The 19,213-nt window shown below is 54.2% G+C and overlaps 5 protein-coding genes across 5 annotated transcripts; 3 read left to right on the top strand and 2 right to left on the bottom strand.

Moving 5' to 3' along the window:
• The first annotated feature begins 674 nt into the window (after positions 1-674).
• BDY24DRAFT_394350 (uncharacterized protein) lies at positions 675-2,561 on the top strand. The gene is made up of 6 exons (XM_076641163.1): positions 675-1,107; positions 1,335-1,400; positions 1,482-1,860; positions 1,997-2,078; positions 2,161-2,386; positions 2,486-2,561. Exons 1-5 carry the CDS (start codon positions 954-956, stop codon positions 2,332-2,334), a joined length of 855 nt encoding a protein of 284 aa, XP_076495184.1. The 5' UTR covers positions 675-953; the 3' UTR covers positions 2,335-2,386; positions 2,486-2,561.
• Positions 2,562-5,555, bottom strand: BDY24DRAFT_394346 (uncharacterized protein). Its single transcript, XM_076641162.1, has 6 exons — positions 5,140-5,555; positions 4,850-4,953; positions 3,824-4,748; positions 2,895-3,699; positions 2,730-2,814; positions 2,562-2,659 (listed from the first exon to the last, which is right to left on the bottom strand). Exons 1-4 carry the CDS (start codon positions 5,416-5,418, stop codon positions 2,947-2,949), a joined length of 2,061 nt encoding a protein of 686 aa, XP_076495183.1. The 5' UTR covers positions 5,419-5,555; the 3' UTR covers positions 2,562-2,659; positions 2,730-2,814; positions 2,895-2,946.
• BDY24DRAFT_117838 (uncharacterized protein) lies at positions 5,531-13,444 on the top strand. Its single transcript, XM_076635909.1, has 34 exons — positions 5,531-5,721; positions 5,808-6,128; positions 6,315-6,766; positions 6,874-6,939; positions 7,044-7,228; positions 7,303-7,330; positions 7,406-7,594; positions 7,677-7,748; positions 7,828-7,996; positions 8,098-8,207; positions 8,327-8,390; positions 8,489-8,511; positions 8,592-8,710; positions 8,822-9,003; positions 9,103-9,138; positions 9,226-9,529; positions 9,603-9,675; positions 9,741-10,212; positions 10,283-10,353; positions 10,420-10,586; positions 10,664-10,694; positions 10,764-10,824; positions 10,895-11,149; positions 11,218-11,335; positions 11,401-11,484; positions 11,580-11,642; positions 11,711-11,836; positions 11,912-12,012; positions 12,090-12,206; positions 12,281-12,649; positions 12,735-12,742; positions 12,876-12,951; positions 13,035-13,105; positions 13,193-13,444. Exons 1-34 carry the CDS (start codon positions 5,659-5,661, stop codon positions 13,308-13,310), a joined length of 4,764 nt encoding a protein of 1,587 aa, XP_076495182.1. The 5' UTR covers positions 5,531-5,658; the 3' UTR covers positions 13,311-13,444.
• A 14-nt stretch (positions 13,445-13,458) lies between these two features.
• Positions 13,459-17,315, bottom strand: SEC15 (Rab GTPase-binding exocyst subunit SEC15). Its single transcript, XM_076641161.1, has 14 exons — positions 17,182-17,315; positions 16,874-17,095; positions 16,625-16,744; positions 16,371-16,514; positions 15,974-16,283; positions 15,773-15,894; positions 15,389-15,673; positions 15,172-15,273; positions 14,989-15,098; positions 14,775-14,916; positions 14,554-14,708; positions 14,168-14,468; positions 13,930-14,070; positions 13,459-13,773 (listed from the first exon to the last, which is right to left on the bottom strand). The coding sequence occupies exons 1-14, from the start codon at positions 17,242-17,244 to the stop codon at positions 13,561-13,563; spliced, it is 2,430 nt and encodes an 809-aa protein (XP_076495181.1). The 5' UTR covers positions 17,245-17,315; the 3' UTR covers positions 13,459-13,560.
• A 1,166-nt stretch (positions 17,316-18,481) lies between these two features.
• On the top strand, positions 18,482-19,213 carry BDY24DRAFT_394341 (uncharacterized protein). Its single transcript, XM_076641160.1, has one exon. It carries the CDS (start codon positions 18,651-18,653, stop codon positions 18,888-18,890), a length of 240 nt encoding a protein of 79 aa, XP_076495180.1. The 5' UTR covers positions 18,482-18,650; the 3' UTR covers positions 18,891-19,213.

Genomic DNA, 19,213 nt, shown 5'->3' with positions numbered 1-19,213 from the left:
GGTCGGAGAGGAGACCGCGAGCTGCCTGCCTTCCCATCCTCCGCCTCATCGCTCCTAGCAAGACGAAAAATCGTCCCAACATCAAAACCAAAGCACGAGGAGTTAGCTAGAGCCCTCCTCTACCCCGATCATGCTTTGGATGGATGATCAATCAGAACGAACTCACGAGATATGCGACCAAAGTCAGGCAGGCGTATCCTCGAGTCGTTCTGTCCTCTCGCCTCGTCGTCGACGAAATCTGCTCTCCCACCACCCATAAAATAGAAGCGGATCAGCTTTTCTGTGCCTTCAGAGTCGACCTGACATCTAGAAGTATACATGTCTTGATCCGACGAGGAAACGAGAGGTTTGAAGGCGAGGGAAGAGAGAAGGAGGGAGGAGATGGAGAAGAGAAGGAGGGAGGGGAACGAACCAGTTTTGGGATGATTCTCCTACGCAAAGATCGATACGAGAACCGTTCTTTGGAGGGAGTGCCGAAAAGACGAGGGAGAGGACTCCTGTGTGCTCCGAGATAGAGAAAAGAAAAGTAAGGGAGGGTGGGTAGATGACTGTTTGGGAGGACGAAGCAGCTCGCTCTCGTTTTCGAAGTTCAAGCTTTCCTCAGCCAAAATATCATTATAAAAAAGTGTTAAAAGCTAGCCTTGATTTCATTAGCCCCGCTTTTACCTTTCAGGGGGGCTAGTACGAGAACTGGGCCTGTTCCCCCTTTTTTTAGCAGAGCTGGAGGGAACTGTTTCAGGACGCGTCGCAGCTCGCCTGAAACTCAAACTGAAATCGATCGTTTTTCTTCACCCTTTCAGCTGACCTGAAAGGAGCTTGGAACGGGAGCTGCTCCGAGAAAAAAAGTCCCTTGTATTTCACTTTCGCCCCAGTGTGAAGGGAGGGAATTCGAAGCTCACCTCCAGCTCCAACTCCCTCCCTCCTTCTCTCCGTCGCCTTTTCCTTTGGAACTCATGTCGACACCTACCACTCCCTCTCCTTCCAAGAAGAACGCTGGGATCTTTTTCCCTCTCCCTCCTACGATGGACTGGAAGCAGTGGGCCTTCGTCTGGATCGTCCAAGGTCTGGCGGCTGGTTTGATTGACGGGACGATTAACTTCTTCATCGGTACGTCTGCGCTGAACTTCCTCGTCCCCAAACTCGATTTTGGGGCAGCTCTCAATCTCCTACTGAGACTTTGAACGTCCTTGAGTGCCTCTGGGGTGCTCGAGGAAGAGAGATCTCGCAGGATGGTCGAAGGGATGACGTCTCCGAATGCTTCCCTCCCTCCCTCCTTCCCTTCCCTCTCCTTGCCTTCGAGTCATGTTTACTGACCTTTCCTTCTTGCCGTACAGCCAAGAACATGTACCACTACGAATCCAACACTTCTTTTTGGCTCTTCCCTCTTCCCTTCGCTGGAGGTTCGTTCATCTTTCCCACCTCTCTCCTTCAGCCCTCGACGTCAGCTCACGCCCTCTCTCCCTTCCCTCCTCACCTCACAGACCTCGGAGTAACCTGCCTCGTCCAAGGTCTCGCCACCTTCCTCATCGTCCCAACCCTCATCCTCCCAGATCTCGCCAACGCCCGAACGTCTCCTCTTCCTCTGGGACCCTGGCCTCGTGTGTCGCACCTCCCGGATCCTCGCTCCCTCTTTGACTCCTCCTCCGACGAGATCACCAAGAAGAAGAAGGCTGGAGGAGCTTTAGGGTACTACAGCAGGATGCTGTTGAGGTTCTGGGCGGAAGGAACGGAGAACATGGGGCTGTTCTGGGGAGTTGGAAGGGAGGGGATGAGGGGAGGTCTGAGAGGTTGGTTCGAGAGGTTGGGTTGGAGTGTGTTGCAGGGTGCTGCTTGGGGAGCGGTGTTGTTCTTTTTGTTTTGGTGAGTCTTTTACGAATCTGAAGAGGTGTCGAGGAGGTGAAGGGAAGCGAGGGAAGGAGAGAGAGAAGGAAAAGAGAGAGTCGCGTCGTCGTCTCACGCTTCAAGCTCACCTCCATCTTCTTTTGATCCCATCCAGGCCGATATCTATCGCCATTCTCGCTCCCATCTACACCCACAAGAGCATGTCGGCTGAAGACGGTCACCTCTGGGCTGCTGAGGTTCGTCCACGCCCCTTTTGCTCTGTTATTCTCTTTCGATCAACGCTGACCTTTTCCTTCTCGCCGCCTCCCTCGTTCTAAGATCTCCAAATTCGTCTTCACCTTCATCATCGGAGCGTTCCAAAACTCCCTCGTCGCCCTTCAAGTCCTCGGAGCTCGGTCGAACTACACGGCCGCTCAACAGGCAGCGTGGGCTCCAGTTTTGGAGGACGAGGAGACGCAGGACGAGAGGACTCCTCTGATTACTGGAGCTTGATCGGGGCTCATAGCGTTCGCCACCTACGAGTCGTAGACAGACACGGGTTGGGGTAAGCCAAGGACAGAGGGAACGCATCGTTTCAGTCGGTTGAGCTCGTTTTTTTTTCGTTCTTCGTTCCTTTTCCCTTGCTGCTTCGTTCTCGCACTAGATCGATAGATCCTCATTCGTAGACCAGCTTATCGGGCGACGAGAGACGGAGATACAAAGCTTTGATTATCGATCATCACTCGTAAGGAGGCTAGAGAGAGCAAAGAAAAGAGAAAGCGAAAAGGGGACGAGACGCGTCGACGTCGTTGAGGTGTTTGGTTCGAGGTTCGAGTTTCTAAGACGAGAGAGAACACCGAAGAGTCAGCTCGAGAGAAGAGATATAGTTCAGCCAGAAAGGGACTCACGATATGCAGGTAAAGAGGTAAGACAGAAGAGACGACGGTGAACGAGGGAGGCCGAGGAAGAGCGAGGTCGGATGAGGTTCGACGTCTGGCGAGGGAAAGAGGAAAGAAACGAGGCGGGTCAGGATCAAGATCGATGGAGGGAGAAATAAGCAAAGCTCTACTCACTTGATAGGTGCGAGTTTAATGCAGAAAGAGAAACGACGAGATCCCCAAACCTTCACGATCTCGACGACGACGCGACGAACCCATCCAGCGTGAACTTCGGTCTGAAGTTCGCCTCCTGCTCGAACAACGGCGGAAGACACCACAACTCTTCCTCGATCTCTCCTGCCTCCCATCGGAAATCGCACATGCACCTCGCAACCTCGAGATCCAGGTCCGACCTCTCCTCCCGAAGCGACACGACGTCTCCCGGTCCCGTTCGAACCACGTCCCACTCAATCTGACCGATCTCCACACTCGCGGACTCGTGAAGCGTCCAGGAGATGCGTCGGAGCGAAGGAAGGGAGGAGGCGACGTCGATCCAGTCGGGTTTGACTTGGTTGATGAAGTCTCGAGGAGTAGGACGCGTCGTGAGGAGACCGCTGGTGAGTAGTCGGTGCAGGAGACGGTCGTCTGGATCGATGTCTTCCTCCTCGAATGCTTCAAGCTCGAGTTCGAAATCCCTTCTGGCCATCTTCCATTCCTCGTAGGGAGAGCCGTCGATGTAGCCGTACTCTCCTTCGAACTCCTCTGGATCCATCTCCTCCTGACGGTCGAGAAGATCGTTTCGGCGACACTCTTCCTCTCGGTCTCGTTGGCGAAGCTCCTTCTCCTCCCATAGGGATCGAGCTTGACGAAGCTCGTCCTCGAGGTGCTGAGCGTGGTGGAAGCAGGCGGAAGGAGCGAGGGAGGAGTCGACGTAGTTGGTGGGAAAGGAGAGGGTTCGCAGGCTGTTGAATCCTGCGAAGGAGGGGAGGAACTCCGAGATCTGAAAGAAATTAGAAGGAGAACCAACAGGGGAGGGACAGTCAGGTCAGAGAGAGGCATCTTGCCCGCGGAAAAGTCGAAGAAAAGAGGGTGAAGAAGAAAGGGAAAGGAACCGAGCCACTCACCTCTGAACCTGATTCAAAATCCCCTTCAATCTTCAACGTCTCCAACGCAGGGAACTTCGCAGCCAGACCTTCGATAACGACGGGTTCGAGATCGTACACTTCCTCTTCACATCCATGTCTCTTCATCGAAAGTCCAACGAGATCCCAAAGCCCGGGCGCGTCGTCCTTCCTTCGGACCTCCAACTCCAACTTGTACAGAAACGTCTGCTGGAACCAATCCCTCAACTCCGGGATCATCACTCCCTCGTCCAGTCCACCGACTCTCGAGAGGGACTCCAAGGGGACTCGAAGGTGAGCTTCCTCGAGAGCAATTCCGTCTGGATCCCTCCGCGCAGAGAGCTCGATCCTGGTGACGTCCGAGTTGACGGCGAGGAAGAGGGAGAACCACTCCTCTACCTTCATGAAATCCGAGTAAGATTCCCGACCGTCAAAGGTGAGCTGGATACTTTCGAGTCCTGGGAGGGTAGCGGAGAGGAGGACGTTGAGAGGGTGGGAGTCGATGGCTCCGCGGTGAGGTTTGACGAGTAAGGAGAGGGTTCGAACGACGCCGTTGAAGTGAACGAGATAGGTTCCTAGACGGTCGATGAAAGAGTCCATGGGGAGGGTGTCGTGAGCGTGTGTGAAGCGAGGTTCGGGGTAGGTGACGAGTGGGAGAACGAGGGTTTGAGGACGATCTCGTTGGAAGGTTGGACGGAGGTTGTTGAGCGTGGAAAACCATCGGTCGAAGGAGAATTCTCGAAGGGTTGGATGGGTGAGAATGGATAGTTGGAGACCGTAGGTGAGGTGGACGCTTCCGAAGGGCGAGTTCTCGAGGGAGAAGGAGGTGAGGCGACGGAGTTGGAGGAGGGAGGTGGCGACGAGGACGAGGGCGTCGGGGAAAGATGGAGGTTGAGGTAGGTAGGTAGGGAAGGAGATTTTGAGGGATCTGGAGGAAAAGAGTACGAGTCGGGTCAGCTGTGAGTTTGTGTGTTGACGAGGAGGAGGAGAAAGAAAAAGAGGAAGGATGAGGGAGGAGGAGAGACGCACCTAACGAGATCGGCGAGATGCTGGGTTTGCGAGACAGAGAGGAGTCTGTCGAGAGCTCCTCCTCCTATGATGACCACGTTTTCGAAAAGCAGCGGGAGACAGATCTGGAAGAAAGTGAAAGAGGTCAGCTCTCATTCGAGAGGGAGGAGGGGAGATGGAAGGAGAAGAAGATGAGCTCCGCCTCTCCTCCCTTCCTCGAGCTCAACATATCCTTCTCCCATCCATCCATCCCTCGTCTAAACTCCTATAGCTCCTCCCTCCACCATATCCACCTTGTCTCCAAGACTCACCTCGCGAAGAAATCTACAAGTCGCCGAGAGAGCTTTGAGGTTCCTCGTCTTTTGAGCAATCATGTGGAGGAGTTCGACGGGGAGAGGAGGAGGAGGTCGAGCTGGTACTGCTGCGAGATCGAGATGCTGTTCCTCCTCGTCGTCGGATTCATCTTCGCTACCACTCTCGTCGTAGTCGGTTGAGGCGGAAGGAGTAGGGGAAGGCAGGATGTCGATCCAGTTGAGGAGCGTCGACTGTTGGAGCGGCATCGACCCTTCTGGAGAGAAGAAGAGACACATCAACACATGCGTTGCATAGTCCGTGAGAGAGGAAAGATACGGGCTCACTGAGAGAGAAGGGGGTGAAAACTTGATGAACTGAGCTTGTGGACGTTGGGAGTCAGATCGAGCTCGGCCGGAAACTGCGAGCTTTGAACTTCTCTCGTTTCCTTTTCTTTTCTGTCGACTCTCCCAAACCGCCATCACAGGGGCTTTTCTACGATCTTCTGCCTCCCCAGGACTGTCTGTATAGGACACAAGATGTCGTCCTCTGATTCTCAAGTCTTCTTCTCCTTCTCGTCCCCTCCTCTCTCCTTCCTCCCTGTGAGCTTCGACCTCTCCTTCCTTCCTTCAGCCCGCTCTTCCTGATCTGACTCCGATCTTATCTCTTCATCTTATCCTCTTATCAGTCCACCTTCTTCACCACCCTCCTCCCCTTCGTGCTCAACATGCTGCTCCCGTTGATCCTCCTCTCGTTGCTCTTCCTGCCCTCGATCCCTACCCCCGCCGTCTTTCGTCCCTTCTTGACGTACGAGGACGTCCTGCCAGAGATTGTAAAAGCGGAAGGGAACAAGCCAAAGCAGGGAATGCCGATGTGGAAGTTGGTCGCGTTCCTGATGGTCGGAGTGGGTCAGGTCGGAGCGTGGTTCTCTGTAGGAGTTGGGGAGCTCATGGAGGGAGGAGGAGGGTCGTTGGGAGGAGTTGAAGCTTGGGTGCTTGCGTTCGTTTGGGTCAGTTCCCTCTTTCCTTATACGTTCTATTATAATCTCGGAAGACGCAGAGGAAGGAAGATTTTCTTATTTGAAGCTCGCCCCAGATCTCGCGGTCGTCGTTCTCCAGCTTCCAGAGCTCGGTCGAGCACTTCCCCTCAAACGCGTCGTTCAAATCCTAACCATCCCCTCCTTTCTTTCTCCCAGACGACCACCACCCTCCTCCACCCTCTTCTCCTCCCCTCTCCGATCCCAACCTACCCAACCTTCCTCTTCCACCTCACCCAACTCCTCTCCTCCTCCCAACAGCTCCTCTCAGCCCTCTACCTCTTCCTCGCCTCTTCAGCCCTCTCGCCGCCGTCACCTTCCTCCCTGATCCCAACCCTCCTCAACTTCGCTTCCGCCTTAGTCGTACTCGCCATCCAACTCTCCCTCCCCATCGCTGTCCTCCCCGAGGCCTATCACCAAGGCCAACCTGTCGGAGTGGGTGGGAGAAACCCAGAGGAGGAGTGCTCGTTGTGGAGTTGGGCCACGTTTGGGTTCATGGATCCGCTGTTGAAGGTTGGATGGGTAAAAACTCTGGATGAGGAGGATGTCTGGAAGCTGAGTGCGGTGCAAGGAAGTGGAGTTGCTAGGAGAATGTTTCAGGAGGAGCAAGGGTGAGTAAGAAGGAAGAAGGTCGACGCGTCGAGATCGATTTGAACGGTCTCGGACTGACGGTTCTTTTTCTTTTCGCTCTTGTTCGACGCCGATCACGACGATTCAGAGGCAATGGGGTGTTCCGTAAAGTCCTCAAGTTTGCTGCTAGGGAACTAACGGGGGATTTCATTTGGTTCGTCCCAACCTGCCCTCTCTTTCTCTCCCTGTCTTCGTTTCTACGCGTCTGACACGATCCCTCTCCCCAACTTACCCCCTTCACCTTCACATCTCTTCCAGCTCCGTCTCGGCCATCTTCCTCGCCTACGCCTCCCCGTTCTTCATGAAACAAGTCCTGGACGCGATCGACCATCCCTCCCCGGAAGCCAAAGCGAAAGCTTACATCTACGCTTTGGGAGCCATGGGAGCGAGTCTCGTGCGAGCCCTGTTGATTGGGTGGGGAAGGAGGTTTGGGACGTCGGGAGGTGAGTTCGAACAAGGCGAGGTGGGACGAGACGAGGGAAAGGGGAGCCAAAGCTGACTCGTTTGGTTCGCACAGAGCTGAGAACTCGTGCGATGTTGATGTCGTGAGTTTCCCCTCCTTCGCCACTCTCAGACCTTCGCATTACTTTAAACCATCCTCTCTCGTTGGTTCTACGCAGGGCCATCTACGCCAAAGCTCTCGTTCGCAAAGATTTCTCCGGCGTGGTCTCCTCCAAAGCACCCAAGAAGAAGGATCGGAACGGCAAGAAGATTGTCGAGACCAAGACCGATGGGAAACCTCAAGCTACCGGAGCGGATATTGGGAAGATCGTCAGTATGATGAGTAACGATTCGACGAGGGTCGCAAAGTGAGTTCGAAGAAAGAAGAGGAGGGGAGGCGACGCGCTCGCTGATCGGCTCTTTGCTGGGTTTGGGTTTTGATTCCAACAGCCGAATCACCAACGCTTCGGACATCTATGGTCCTCCGATCGAGATCGTGATCGCCTCGGTGTTCTTGTACCAGTTCGTCGCGTCTTCTTTCCTCTCTCCGACCCCGATTCTCACCTCACCTTCTTCCTTCGCTTCTCGTCCCTCTTCCCAGACTCCTCGGCCTCTCCGCCTTCGCCGGTTCCGTGGCTCTCATCCTCATCTGGCCCGTCAACTCGAAACTTCGGAAGAGAGCCGTCGCATTGAATAAGGCCGCTGTCGAGAGCAGGGACAAGAGGATGAGCGTTATGAATGAGATCATTCTCAGTATCAAGCTGATCAAGGTGAGTTCGGCGTCCAAGGCGACAGGGTGGGTTGGGTAGGGAGGCGTAGAGGACGGGAGGGAGGAGAACTGACGCGTCGTTCGTTTCGTTTGGTTCCACAGTTTCTTGGATGGGAACCACGCTGGACTGAGAAGGCCAAGAAAGCTAGGAACAAGGAGATGAAGTGGATCATTCGAATGCGAGGGAACACAATGCTGAGTGGTCTGGTCTGGTGAGTTTCGTCGTTCTAGTCTCCGTGTCCGTCTCCGTCTCGTTCTCATTTCGACGTCTGGCGAGATCGACGACAAGCTGACCGTCTCGATCGCCTGTTCTGTACTGGTGGTCATTTAGGGGTCTCTCGCCAATTACGGTCATGCTCATCTCTTTCCTGTTCTTCGTTACGCTCGGAAAGGGAGTAAGTTCCTCATCTTCTTCCTTCCCTTTCACGCGTCTCGTCCTCTTCTTGAATCCATCTCGCTGACCTGATACCCTTCTTGATCTGGTTTCGAATAGCAACTCACCGTCTCCATCGCCTTGTAAGCTCGCATCTTTCGACCTCGTCCGAACTTGAATCGAGCAGCTTCGGGTCCCGATCTAATTGCGTTCCCTTTCTTAGCACCTCTCTCTCCCTCTACTCGATGCTCGCTGGTCCTCTATCGGCCATACCGGCTCAAATGACGGTCTACGCAACTCAGAAGCTCGCCATCGAACGTCTTGATCTCTACTTCGCCGAGCGTGGGATTTTCTTCCTCTTCTTCTCCCACCTCCTCTCTTCTCGAAGTCCACAAATCCTCAACCTCCACTGACTCCTTCTCAATCTCCTTTTCTCCTCTTGTCGTCCCACAGCCGAGGTCCCCGACTTCGTCTCCTCACTGCGAAAGAAGAGCTCTCCTCTCGCCGAGGCTGAGACGCGTCTCGGGATTGAGAAGGGGACCTTCAGGTGGAACGTGGTCGAGAAGGACGTCAAAACGAGGGATGATACGATCTTTGAGCTCGGAGAGCTGTCGATTATTTTCCCCGAGGGAGAGGTGAGCTTTCGTCCTTCGTTTCTTTGGGCGTTCGAGGACTGTTCGAAGCGAGACGTTCATGAGGCTGATCGTGCTCCATCCTCTGGCTCGGTTCCACAGATGACCGTCGTCAGTGGTCCTGTTGGATCTGGGAAGGTGAGGGAGCAAAAAAGAGCTTGTTGATGCGAGCAGACGCTGACTCTCGACGCGTCTCCTTTCTTCCTCTTCCTCCCTCTCTCTCAGTCGGCTCTTCTCCTCGCCCTCCTCGGAGAAACGGAGTGCATCTCCGGAAAGGTCTTTCTCCCCAAGTCTGGGAACGTTGTCGATGGCTTCACGCTCAACGTCGCCTACTGTGCTCAGAACTCGTTCCTTCAGCAGCGGTCGATCAAGGATAACATCACCTTCGGATCGCCGTGGGACGAGGAACGATACGAGCATGTCATTCACGCCTGTGCTCTGGCTCACGATCTGGAGGTGTTAGAGGATGGTGATCTCACGGAGATCGGAGTCAAGGGAGTGGTATTGAGTGGAGGTCAAAAGGCTCGAGGTACGTCGAACGGTCCCCTCTCTCTTTCCTCCGACCAGTCCACTGAAGTCTGCTTTTTCTTCTTTTTTTCCAGTCGCTCTCGCTCGAGCAATGTACAGTCGAGCGAAAACTCTTCTCTTGGACGACCCTCTCGCCGCCGTCGACGTGTGAGTGGCCTCCTGCTGTCTATTCGAATCGACCTCACGCTGACACTTTTCTTTCTGCTTAACAGCACCACCGCTCGACATCTCTTCGAACACTGCCTCACCGGACCTCTCATCAAAGGACGGACCGTCGTTCTCGTCTCCCACCACGTCGAACTCCTCCTCCCCGCCGCTCACACTTTCGTTCGGATGCTCGATGGTCGCCTGGACGTCCACGGAACCGTCGAAGAGCTTCGAGCTCAAGGTGTTCTTCCTACTCTCCTCGCTTCGGACACCAGGGAATCAGCTCCCGAAGATGAGATTCCGACGGAGGATGCTAAGACGGAGGGAGTCGAAGCTTCGGACGGGAAGCTGGTGATTCCGGAGAGGAAGAAACCGAGAAAGCTTTACAAGAAGGAGGAGAGGAACACCGGAAATGTCTCGTCCAGGATCTACAAGCTCTACATCGAGGTCTCAGGCTACGGTATATGGGCCATCGTTATCGCTCTGCTCGTTCTCGCTCAAGGAAATAGCGTGCTTTCAAGGTTTTGGATGAAAGTCGTGAGTCGTCGCTTTTCCTCCTTTCTCGTCGAGCTCTGCTGAACTTCCTTTTTGTTTCGCCTTCTTCAAGTGGGGAGAAGCATACAAAGAGGAAGCTCTCACTCTCGTTCAACAAGGTCCCGTCTACTTTGAAATTCAGCTGTGAGTGTGAGACGCATCTTTCTCTTCGTTCGACCGCTGACCGTTCTCCTTCTTTCCTCGTAACAGACCTTCAGCCTTCGACCGTCCTCTCTTCTACCTTGGGATCTACGGAGGTCTCTCGATCCTCACCGTTCTCATCCAGGTCATTCAACTCGCCGTCTCTTATGTAGCTGCGTATAGAGCCGCCATTGCCCTCCACGATCGCCTTCTTCTTCGGGTTGTCAAGGCTCCTCGTGAGTCTTTCGAAGCCATAGTTCTCTTTATATCATTTTCGAACGACGTGTTAACCTCCTCCCTCTCGCCTCTGCAGCTCGCTGGTTCGACACAACTCCCGCGGGAAGGCGAGTCTCCCACTTCGTTCTTTCGGCTTCGTCGCCGCTGCTGACTGTGATTCCCTTTGGTGATTACAGGATCTTGAATCGCTTCTCGGCTGACTTGGGAGCCCTCGATGGCAGTCTTTCAACCGCTCTGGTGAGCCTCTTCTTGTCTTAAACTTCCCACTCGTCAGCTGAACCCCTTTTTTTTCGTTTGTTTCGATCAGAGGACTGCTCTCGGTTGGGCTGCTGGAGGAATCTCTGCAGTCTTCGTCGTTTGCACAGTCGAACCTTGGTTCATCATCCCCGCCATCGTCCTCTCGTTCATCTACTTCCGTCTCTCGTCGACGTTCGCTCGGACAAGTCGAGATCTGCGACGAATGCTCGCCACTGCCAGGTCTCCTCTCTTCTCGAGCTTCGGAGAGGTTCTCGATGGAATCACGACTGTCCGAGCTTTCTCATCTGAGGTGGACTTCCTTTCGGTTCGTCCGCGTCCCTTCTTCCCCTCGTCGTTGGTCGAGACTGACGCGCCCGTCTCTTCTTTACGCAGGCATTCGATGAAAACGTCGACAAGCTTCTCTCGAAGATGTACTACAACTGGACGACAAACAGATGGATGCTCCTAAGATTCGACGCTCTCGGAGCTTGCGCTACCTTCATTTCGATGGGTGAGTACAAGACTCGACGCGTCTTCTCTCTAGACCCTGCGCTGACCCTCTCTTCCCCTATCCAGCCCTCGCTATCTACTGGAGTGTCAGTGCTGGGTCTTCAGCTATGGCAATCCTTGCAACCCAATCTTTCGTTCAAGCCTTGTACTGTGAGAAGGCTCTCGTCTCGGTTCGAGAAGGGGAGGAGGAGAACTCTCGTCGAGAACGCGAAACTGACCACTCTTCTCCTCTCTTGATCTGCCAGGGATCTGCCGTAACCTAAATCAACTCGAACTGGCGTTCAATGCTGTAGAGAGAATCGACGAGTGTGAGTGCACGTCTCAGCTCGATGTTCCCGCTCCCTCCTCTGACTCCTCCTTCTTCCGTCTCGATCAGACCTCTATCTCGACCAAGAGCCTCCCTACGTCATCGAGTCGAATCGTCCTCCTGCCTTCTGGCCTTCGTCAACTTCCGGTCAACCCATCATCAGCGTTCGGGATCTCGAGATGAAATACGCACCAGGTCAGCTCCACTTCCCGTCTGTCCTTTTTTCGATACGTCTCCTTTCGTCTTGCTGAGGACTTCTCCCCTCCACAGACCTTCCTTCGGTACTCCACGGTGTCTCGTTCGATATCAAAGCCGGCGAGAAAATCGGACTGATCGGACGAACGGCCAGCGGAAAATCGACTCTCGCTCTCGTGAGTTGTTCTTTCGTTTCTCGTCCCGTCAAAAGCTTTTACTGCATCAGAAGACTGACTCATTCTCCTTGTCTCAGGCTCTTCTTCGGTTCACCGACCCTAGCTCTGGAAGCATCTTCATCGACGGGATCGATATCACAAAGATCGGAGTTCAAGATCTTCGAACCTCGTTGACTTTCATTCCTCAAGATGCCGTCTGTCCTCTTCCCTTCCTCTATTCCTCCTTTAGGACCTTCGTTCGAGACTGACTTCTACTTGATCTAAACAGACTCTCTTCTCTGGAACTCTTCGTGAAAACCTCGATCCATTCGGCCTGAGCTCGGACGAAGACCTCCTCGACATCCTTCGACGCGTCCACCTCGTCACCGAAAGGAGTAGTCAAACAGCACCTCCCAGTAGAGCTCCTTCCTTCCTCGGGCTCCCCGATCTCATTGATTCAGGAGATGCGAGCGCCATCCCCAGTCCAGAGCCTTCGATCTACAGGAGCACGATCGTCGCCGAAGAAAAGAAGGTCGTGATCACCCTCGACAGCGCTGTTTCTTCCGGAGGACTCAACTTCTCGAGCGGACAACGGCAACTGATTGCCATGGGAAGGTCTCTTCTCCGAGGAAACAACATCGTCATTATGGATGAGGCTGTAAGTTGGGCTGCTTCCTGATCTCGTCGAGTCGCTTGAGCTGACCTTCCACTCCCTTCGTACTCGACCTCTTTCCCTCACACAGACGGCATCGTAAGCCCTCTTCTCCTTATGGTACTTCACGAAAAAGAGGGTCGAAGGAGACTGCCGAGGCAGGCTGTGCTGAACGACGTTCGTTGACTTCGCTTCTCGTTCCTTTCCTTTCCTCTTCTTGTCTTGTCCACAGCGTCGATATGGAGACTGATGACCTGATACAGAAGACCATCCGAGAAGAACTTAAGGATGTCACTGTTTTGACCATCGTCAGTTGTCTTCCCTTCCCGTCACTCACTCACTTTCGAGCCGCGTCGAACTGATCCCCTGACTTTTTCGGGCTTCCTTCCAGGCTCATCGACTCAGCTCGGTCATCGATTACGATAGGCTCCTTGTCTTGGAGCAGGGTCGGATAGCAGAGTTGTCCGTTCACCTTATCTTCATCTCACGTCCATCCTCTTCTCGGAACCCCGACGCGTTGATTGACTCGTCCTGCCGTTTTTCTCGTAGCGACACGCCTTCCGCTCTCCTCGCCAACCCGGACGGAATATTCACCAAGATGGTCGTCAAGAGCGGAAAGTACGAGGAGCTGAAAAAGGCGGCAGAGAATAGATTCGGAACGACGTGAGGACGACGCGTCGAGGGTCTCGAGATTTACGTTCAACTCGGATAGATGTGGTTCTTTCTGGATCTGCAGGACTTCTTCGCGACGAGAGAGGGTCAAACCAAGAGTGATTTCCAGCTCACACGAACGAAGAAAAAGGAACGAAGAACATCGAGAAATAAAGACATCGTTAAGGTCATAAAGCACATCCCCCCACTCTCATCCTCCCAGCACACGGCCCTCCTCTCCTTCCGTTTCTACTTCCCTCCTTTCCTCAAGCAACCGCCATCCTCCTCACCTGCTCCGCCTCCGCTCTCCTCATTTGGCCGCGCTCGTACTCTCTCCCTCCCTGACTCATCCCGAACTTGGCGAGCTTGTTGAGCAGAAGAGCGAGCTGTTTAGGATTGATGGCGGCGTAGGTTGAGCGACGGAGGGAGGGTTGGTTGATGTAGGCGTGGACGGAGTTGGTGAGGATGAGGGTCGTTGTCTGCGAGAGAGGGAAGGAGGAAGAAGGGAGTGGGAAGGGAGGGGAGAAAGAGGAAAGAGGTTAGGGACGTGAGGTGGATGGAGGGAGTAAAAGGGTGGAAGAGGAAAGGGAGGGAGTGGGTGCAAGAAGGAGAGAGAGGGATGAAACGAGACCCACTGATTTCAGTTCGGTAAACACATCTGCGAGTTCCGTCTTCCCTAGCCTCTCCATCTGGCTGTCGATGAAGTTGACGTCGTTGGAGATGTTAGCTAAGGCGTTCTCGCTGATGAGCGGGATGTCGGGTTGAGTGAGCCAGCCCTGCGAAAGAAAGAGACGAAACGAAACCGAACGCGTCGAGTCAGCGACGGCGACGACGAACGAACAAAGCAAAAGGAGAAGAGATCAGACGACGCACCATCATCGTCCCAGCGATATGCTGACAAGCTCTCCTATACGTCACAACCCTCACATCCTCCCCCAACGCACTCAGCACCGCATCAACAAAGTTGTTCAAGAACCCGATCATCTCGTCCAGGAAATCCGCCGGTTCTCCTTCCCTTCTCCTCGTGATGGGCATCCAGCTGATCTCGGCGAGTTCGAAGAAGTCGTCCAGCTTGGAAGCGATGACGGTGGAGATCTGATCTTGAGCGAGGGAGAGGGTTTGGGTAAAGGAAGGGAGAGAGAGGAGTCGGACGGCCCCTCCTCGTTGAGCGGCGCTGTGAAAGTCGAACGAAGGATGAGGAGGAGGATGTGAGCTCGATGAGAGACGGGAAGGGTAAAATAATAATGAAAAGAACGCACCGAAGGTTCATAAGAACGATCTCGAGCTCGGTACAAGCCGTTCGGAAGTGTTCGATGTTGACGACGACCTGAGCGATTTGGGAGAGGTTGTTCATCGTTTTGAGCATCTTGGCGATGTTCTCGCTGACGTGATGGATGAGGATGTTGTCGAGAGCCTACGCCGAAAAGGAAAGGGAGGGTCAGGCACGTCGAAGAAAGAGGAGAGAAGTGAGAGAACGCACCTTTCGAAGCAGCTCGTCGATATCCTTGTGGTGATCCGAAACTCCCTCGACGAACTGGTAGAACTGATCCACGAACTGTCGGATGTCGATACAGCAGAGAGGGTAGGTTTGGGAGAAGGGGAGGGCGAGAGGGAAGCCATGCCTGTGGGTGGTCGACGAAGAGCGTGGGTCAGGGTCTGAGAAGGAACGACGAAAAAGAGAGGCGAAGACTCACGCAGCCAGCTCGTCGATAACCTCGTCCTTGATCCAGCACACGCTGATGATTCGATCAAACTCCTCGGCGTCCTCGACCTGCATCGGCTGATGGTCGTCTCCGGTCACGATCTGCGACGAGGGAGAGAAGGGTGAAGGGATCAGCCACGAGGAGGACGCGACGAGAAGCAGGAATCGAACTGACCTCGTCGAACGCAGTGGCAAACTTTCGTTCCAGTAGTTTCGAGTACCTCTCGAAGAGTGTAAGCAACAGCGTGTTGAGCTGGTCGACGGAGTACGAGTAGCCCTGCGTTCGTTCGAAACGAAAAAGATCAAAACAAAGTCAGCTTTCCGTCGACTGCTTCACCTCTCGAGCCCTCTGCGTCGTCTCGGGCGAGGCTTTTGAAAAGGACAGAACGTACCTCGAGAGTCTGAATAAACATCAGCACCTGAGCCTTCACCCCCAAGAACACCTCCAGATCTTCGCACCCTTCCAGCCCACCTCCCACGATCTCGACGATCTTCCTGCACATATCCTCCCACAGATCGTCCACATCTCTACTGGATCTGAAGTCCCGTGTTGACCGAAGGACGTGAGACTCGATGATGAAGAAGCCGATGAGCTCCTCCATGAGGGAAGGGAGGACGGAGAGGATTGTCGAAGGAGAGGGAGATGAGCGTTGCGAGAGGATGAGGTTGGCTTGAGTCTGGAGCAGTCGGGGCGAGAAGGTTGGAGAACAGGAAGATGGTCAACTCTCAGAACGAGAGAAGAGAAGAAGAAATGGAAGGCGACGACGCGTGCTGACCTTTCGATCCTCCTGATAATTCCGTTGCAGCTCGGCTCGAGCGTTGAGAGCGTCGTAGATGTGAATGCACTGATACAGAGGTTTGAAGTCGATCTTGATCTCCTCGTTGTTGAGCACGTCGACTGAGAGGAGCAAGCCGAAAGAACGAGTGAGCACGAACCTTCAGCCCTCCTCTCCCTTCGACGCGAAAGGCAGACTCACACTCGTTCTTCTCGTTCATCACACTCTCCACCGCACCACCCACTCTTCCCAGTCTCGCTGTTCCACCCAGAAGCCCTCCGTCCTTCTCCTTCCTGTTCCTCCACTTCTTAATTCTCCTCGCCATCTCCTCCGTCGCAAGTCGACCGATCTGGCCTGACGAGCTCCGTACGTCGAAGAGCCAGGACTTCTCCGATGCTGTGACGGCGTCTCTGATTTGTGAGCGCAGAGAGGGCAGGGAGGAGAGGATGTGGAGGAAAAACGGGGTTTGGGAGAGTGGCGATGGAGGGAGATGAAGGAGGTCCTCGAGCGACTGGAGGAAGAGAAGAGCGGAGAGTGAGGTCCAAGTTCACGAAAACGCGTCTCTCTTTCGACAGTAGATGGCCCAGTTTATACTCACACGTAGAGCTCCCCAGTACTTCCCCTCCCTGATCATCTCTCCGACTCTGTTGACGAGATCCAGGACGCGCAAGCACGATTGAAGCGTTTCGATGGCGGAGTCGAGGTTTTCTGCTACGCGACGATGTTTGAGAAGGGACTTTTTCTGCGGGGGAGATAGTGTATTGGTTAGCGTCCTTGTTGGGGATTATGGTCTCTTGGAGGTTGTAGAGACGAGACTCGAGGGTGAGGAGGACAGGGAAGGAGGAAACGGACCTTCTCCATCAGCGCTCTCCCAACCTCGCCCATCTGGGAGTCCAGCTCCCCTATGCGATGCCTAAGATGAACCGTTCCCTGCCTGACCGTGAGAAGAGTCGAAACCGAAGATACGAAGTCCTGAAAGTTGCAAAGAAGACGAGGATCAGCGGCGACCTCGGATTCCCAGCTCAACTCGTCGAGCTCACACCCCTCCTTCCCTTCCCTCCGTCGCTCGACCAAGCATCCTCTCCTCGAATTTCTACTCACTTGATAGTTCTCTCCGCATATCTTCTCGATCTCTCCCTCCTTGTCCTCCACGAATTTGCCTAAACTCTTCAGAAAGACGTCCTCGAGACCTTGGTCGTGGAGTTGACGGATGATGGGACCGAGAGGTTCGAAGTTCTCCTGAGTAGCGAGCGTAAGCTGTTGCGCTGCTGAAGATGAGGAGGAGGAGGAGGAGCTTGAGATATGAGTCTCTGCCAGTGTGATCTGGAGGAGCGAAGGAAGGGGAAAGAAATGGATGGTGAGCTCGAGAAAGGGAGGGAGAGGAGGGAGGGTGAACGAGGAGGGCTGACCTGGGAGAGCATCTGTTCGATCTCGACATTCGAGAAGTGCGTCTTCCGGCGAGGAGGAGCCATAGCGACGGAGCAAATAAAAGAAAAGGAGAGGAGGAGATTTGAGTCAAAGGAAGAGAGGGAAGCTGTTGAGGTCAAGGAGGGTGAGCTCGACCAACTTTCTTTCGACCTCGACTCCTCCTCCCCTTCGACGTTCACAACCTCAAAATCCAACAATTGTTCTTCGTCGCTCCTACTCTCGCCATGAAGACACGAGCGCAGCTCATCACCTCTGTGAGTTGTCCGGTCTGATCTGGCTTTGAGGACGATGAAAAGGGCAGGAGGAGATGACCTCGGAGCTGACCTCCCATCTTTCTCTCCTTCCCTTCTTCTAGCACTGCATGATCCCTCGAATCCCAGTCGATATCATCACCCAGATTCTCAAGCTCATCCCTTCCGGTCTTCGAGCCATCTCGGGGACTTGTTGCTACCTCAGAGCCGTGAGTTGAGCTCGTCTCCTCAAGCCCTTCTTCTCGTCTCTCTCCTCGGCTGATCCTCGACTTACGCGGTTTCCAGGTCGCAGCTCCTCTCTTGTACCAAGATTTGACGATCAAGCCGACCAAGAAAGCTAGCTTTGATCCTCTCGAGGCTCTAGGTGGGAAGGAAAAGAAGGAGAGAGCGCGTCTCCTCAGGTTCACAGCGGCCCTCCCTCGGGCTCAGATCCTCTTTACTCTCCTACTGACACCAATTGAATCGCTCTAACCAGAACTTTTAGAACTCGCTCGTTCGTCGATCCCGAGCAGCATGGATCAGCACGACAGATCAGCCCCTACAGCTCCGTCGTCCACACGTCGCTTGCTTTCCTCTCCAACCTCACGATCATCTCCCTCTCCTCACCAACGCCCTCTTCCAAGCCATCTAAAATCACCCATTCATCTCCACCTTTGAAATCGTCGGGGAGGCTCGAGGATACCAACGCTCCGTGAAGCATTTGGACCCCGACTCTCGAGTCAGCCTTCCTCCCCGCCCATCGATCCTCACCGTCCCCAAGATCACCACCGAGCTCGCATACGCAGGTCCCGCACTTTTCAAGTCCCTCCTTGAACTTCCTCTCCTTCCACTCGGTTGTCGTTCCCTTCATGGACGTCGCCTTCCGCCCTTCCCCTCTTCTCCCAACGCTGTCCTCCTCGAGGTGCGTTTTCCTCCCTTGCGTGTTTCCTTCTCTTGCTCTCGGTCTGACTTCCGCTTTTCAATTTGCTGTAGATCTCCCTCGTTGTCCATCGATCTAAACTCGTTCGAGTCGTTCCTCCGGTTCGTCGAACCCTCGTCCGTTCTTCTCTCTCTCTCGTCGTCTAACGCGTCTCTCTCTCTCTCTCTTTCTTTCCTTTTCCCCCACACCTACAGATCAAACCCCTGAATCGACCTACCTCCTCCTTCATCGAACGGGCGTCTTCGCTATATACTCTCTACCTCTCTCGCAACGAAATCTCATGGCGTTCTCTCGCTCCTCTCGCCTCTTCTCCTTCCTCTCTCTCTATCTCTTTCTCTCCCGTCCAGTTCAACAGCTAAGCAGATTAATTTCCTACACGGATTCTTCCAACATTGAGCGAGATCTACAAAGAGGAAAGGCACAGCAGGCCGCGGGAGCAAGAAGACGTCGGCTCGACCTCACTTTTGCGGACGCGATCGGTTCCGTTCCTTTTCTTTCGGCTCCCACTCAATCAAGTTAAACTTCGCTCCTGACCTCTTGGCTGACCTTCGTGGAGCCGGGCCGTCCGTAAACAATGAAACAAGAGGCACAGGACTCCCACTTCGTTCTCACGAACAAAAGCCAAAACATCCGTCCCTTTTCATCTTCCCTCTCCTGCTCCTCCTCCTCCTTTTCAACACGCTCTTCCCCACAGCTCGAGCTTCCTTCGTCATCACAGGATCTTCCTCACCTGATGCAAGAGCAGCAGCAGCAGCTTCACGAAACTTCCGACCTCGAACGTCGCTGAACTCCATCGACCTGAAGAAGTCGATTCAGCAGCGCCAAACGACCAGGAAGGATGTG

The sequence above is a fragment of the Mrakia frigida genome (assembly GCF_051309035.1).
Source record: "Mrakia frigida strain ATCC 22029 unplaced genomic scaffold BDY24scaffold_22, whole genome shotgun sequence".
NCBI classification, from domain to species: domain Eukaryota; kingdom Fungi; phylum Basidiomycota; class Tremellomycetes; order Cystofilobasidiales; family Mrakiaceae; genus Mrakia; species Mrakia frigida.
This window is presented reverse-complemented; position numbering and strand designations above follow the sequence as displayed.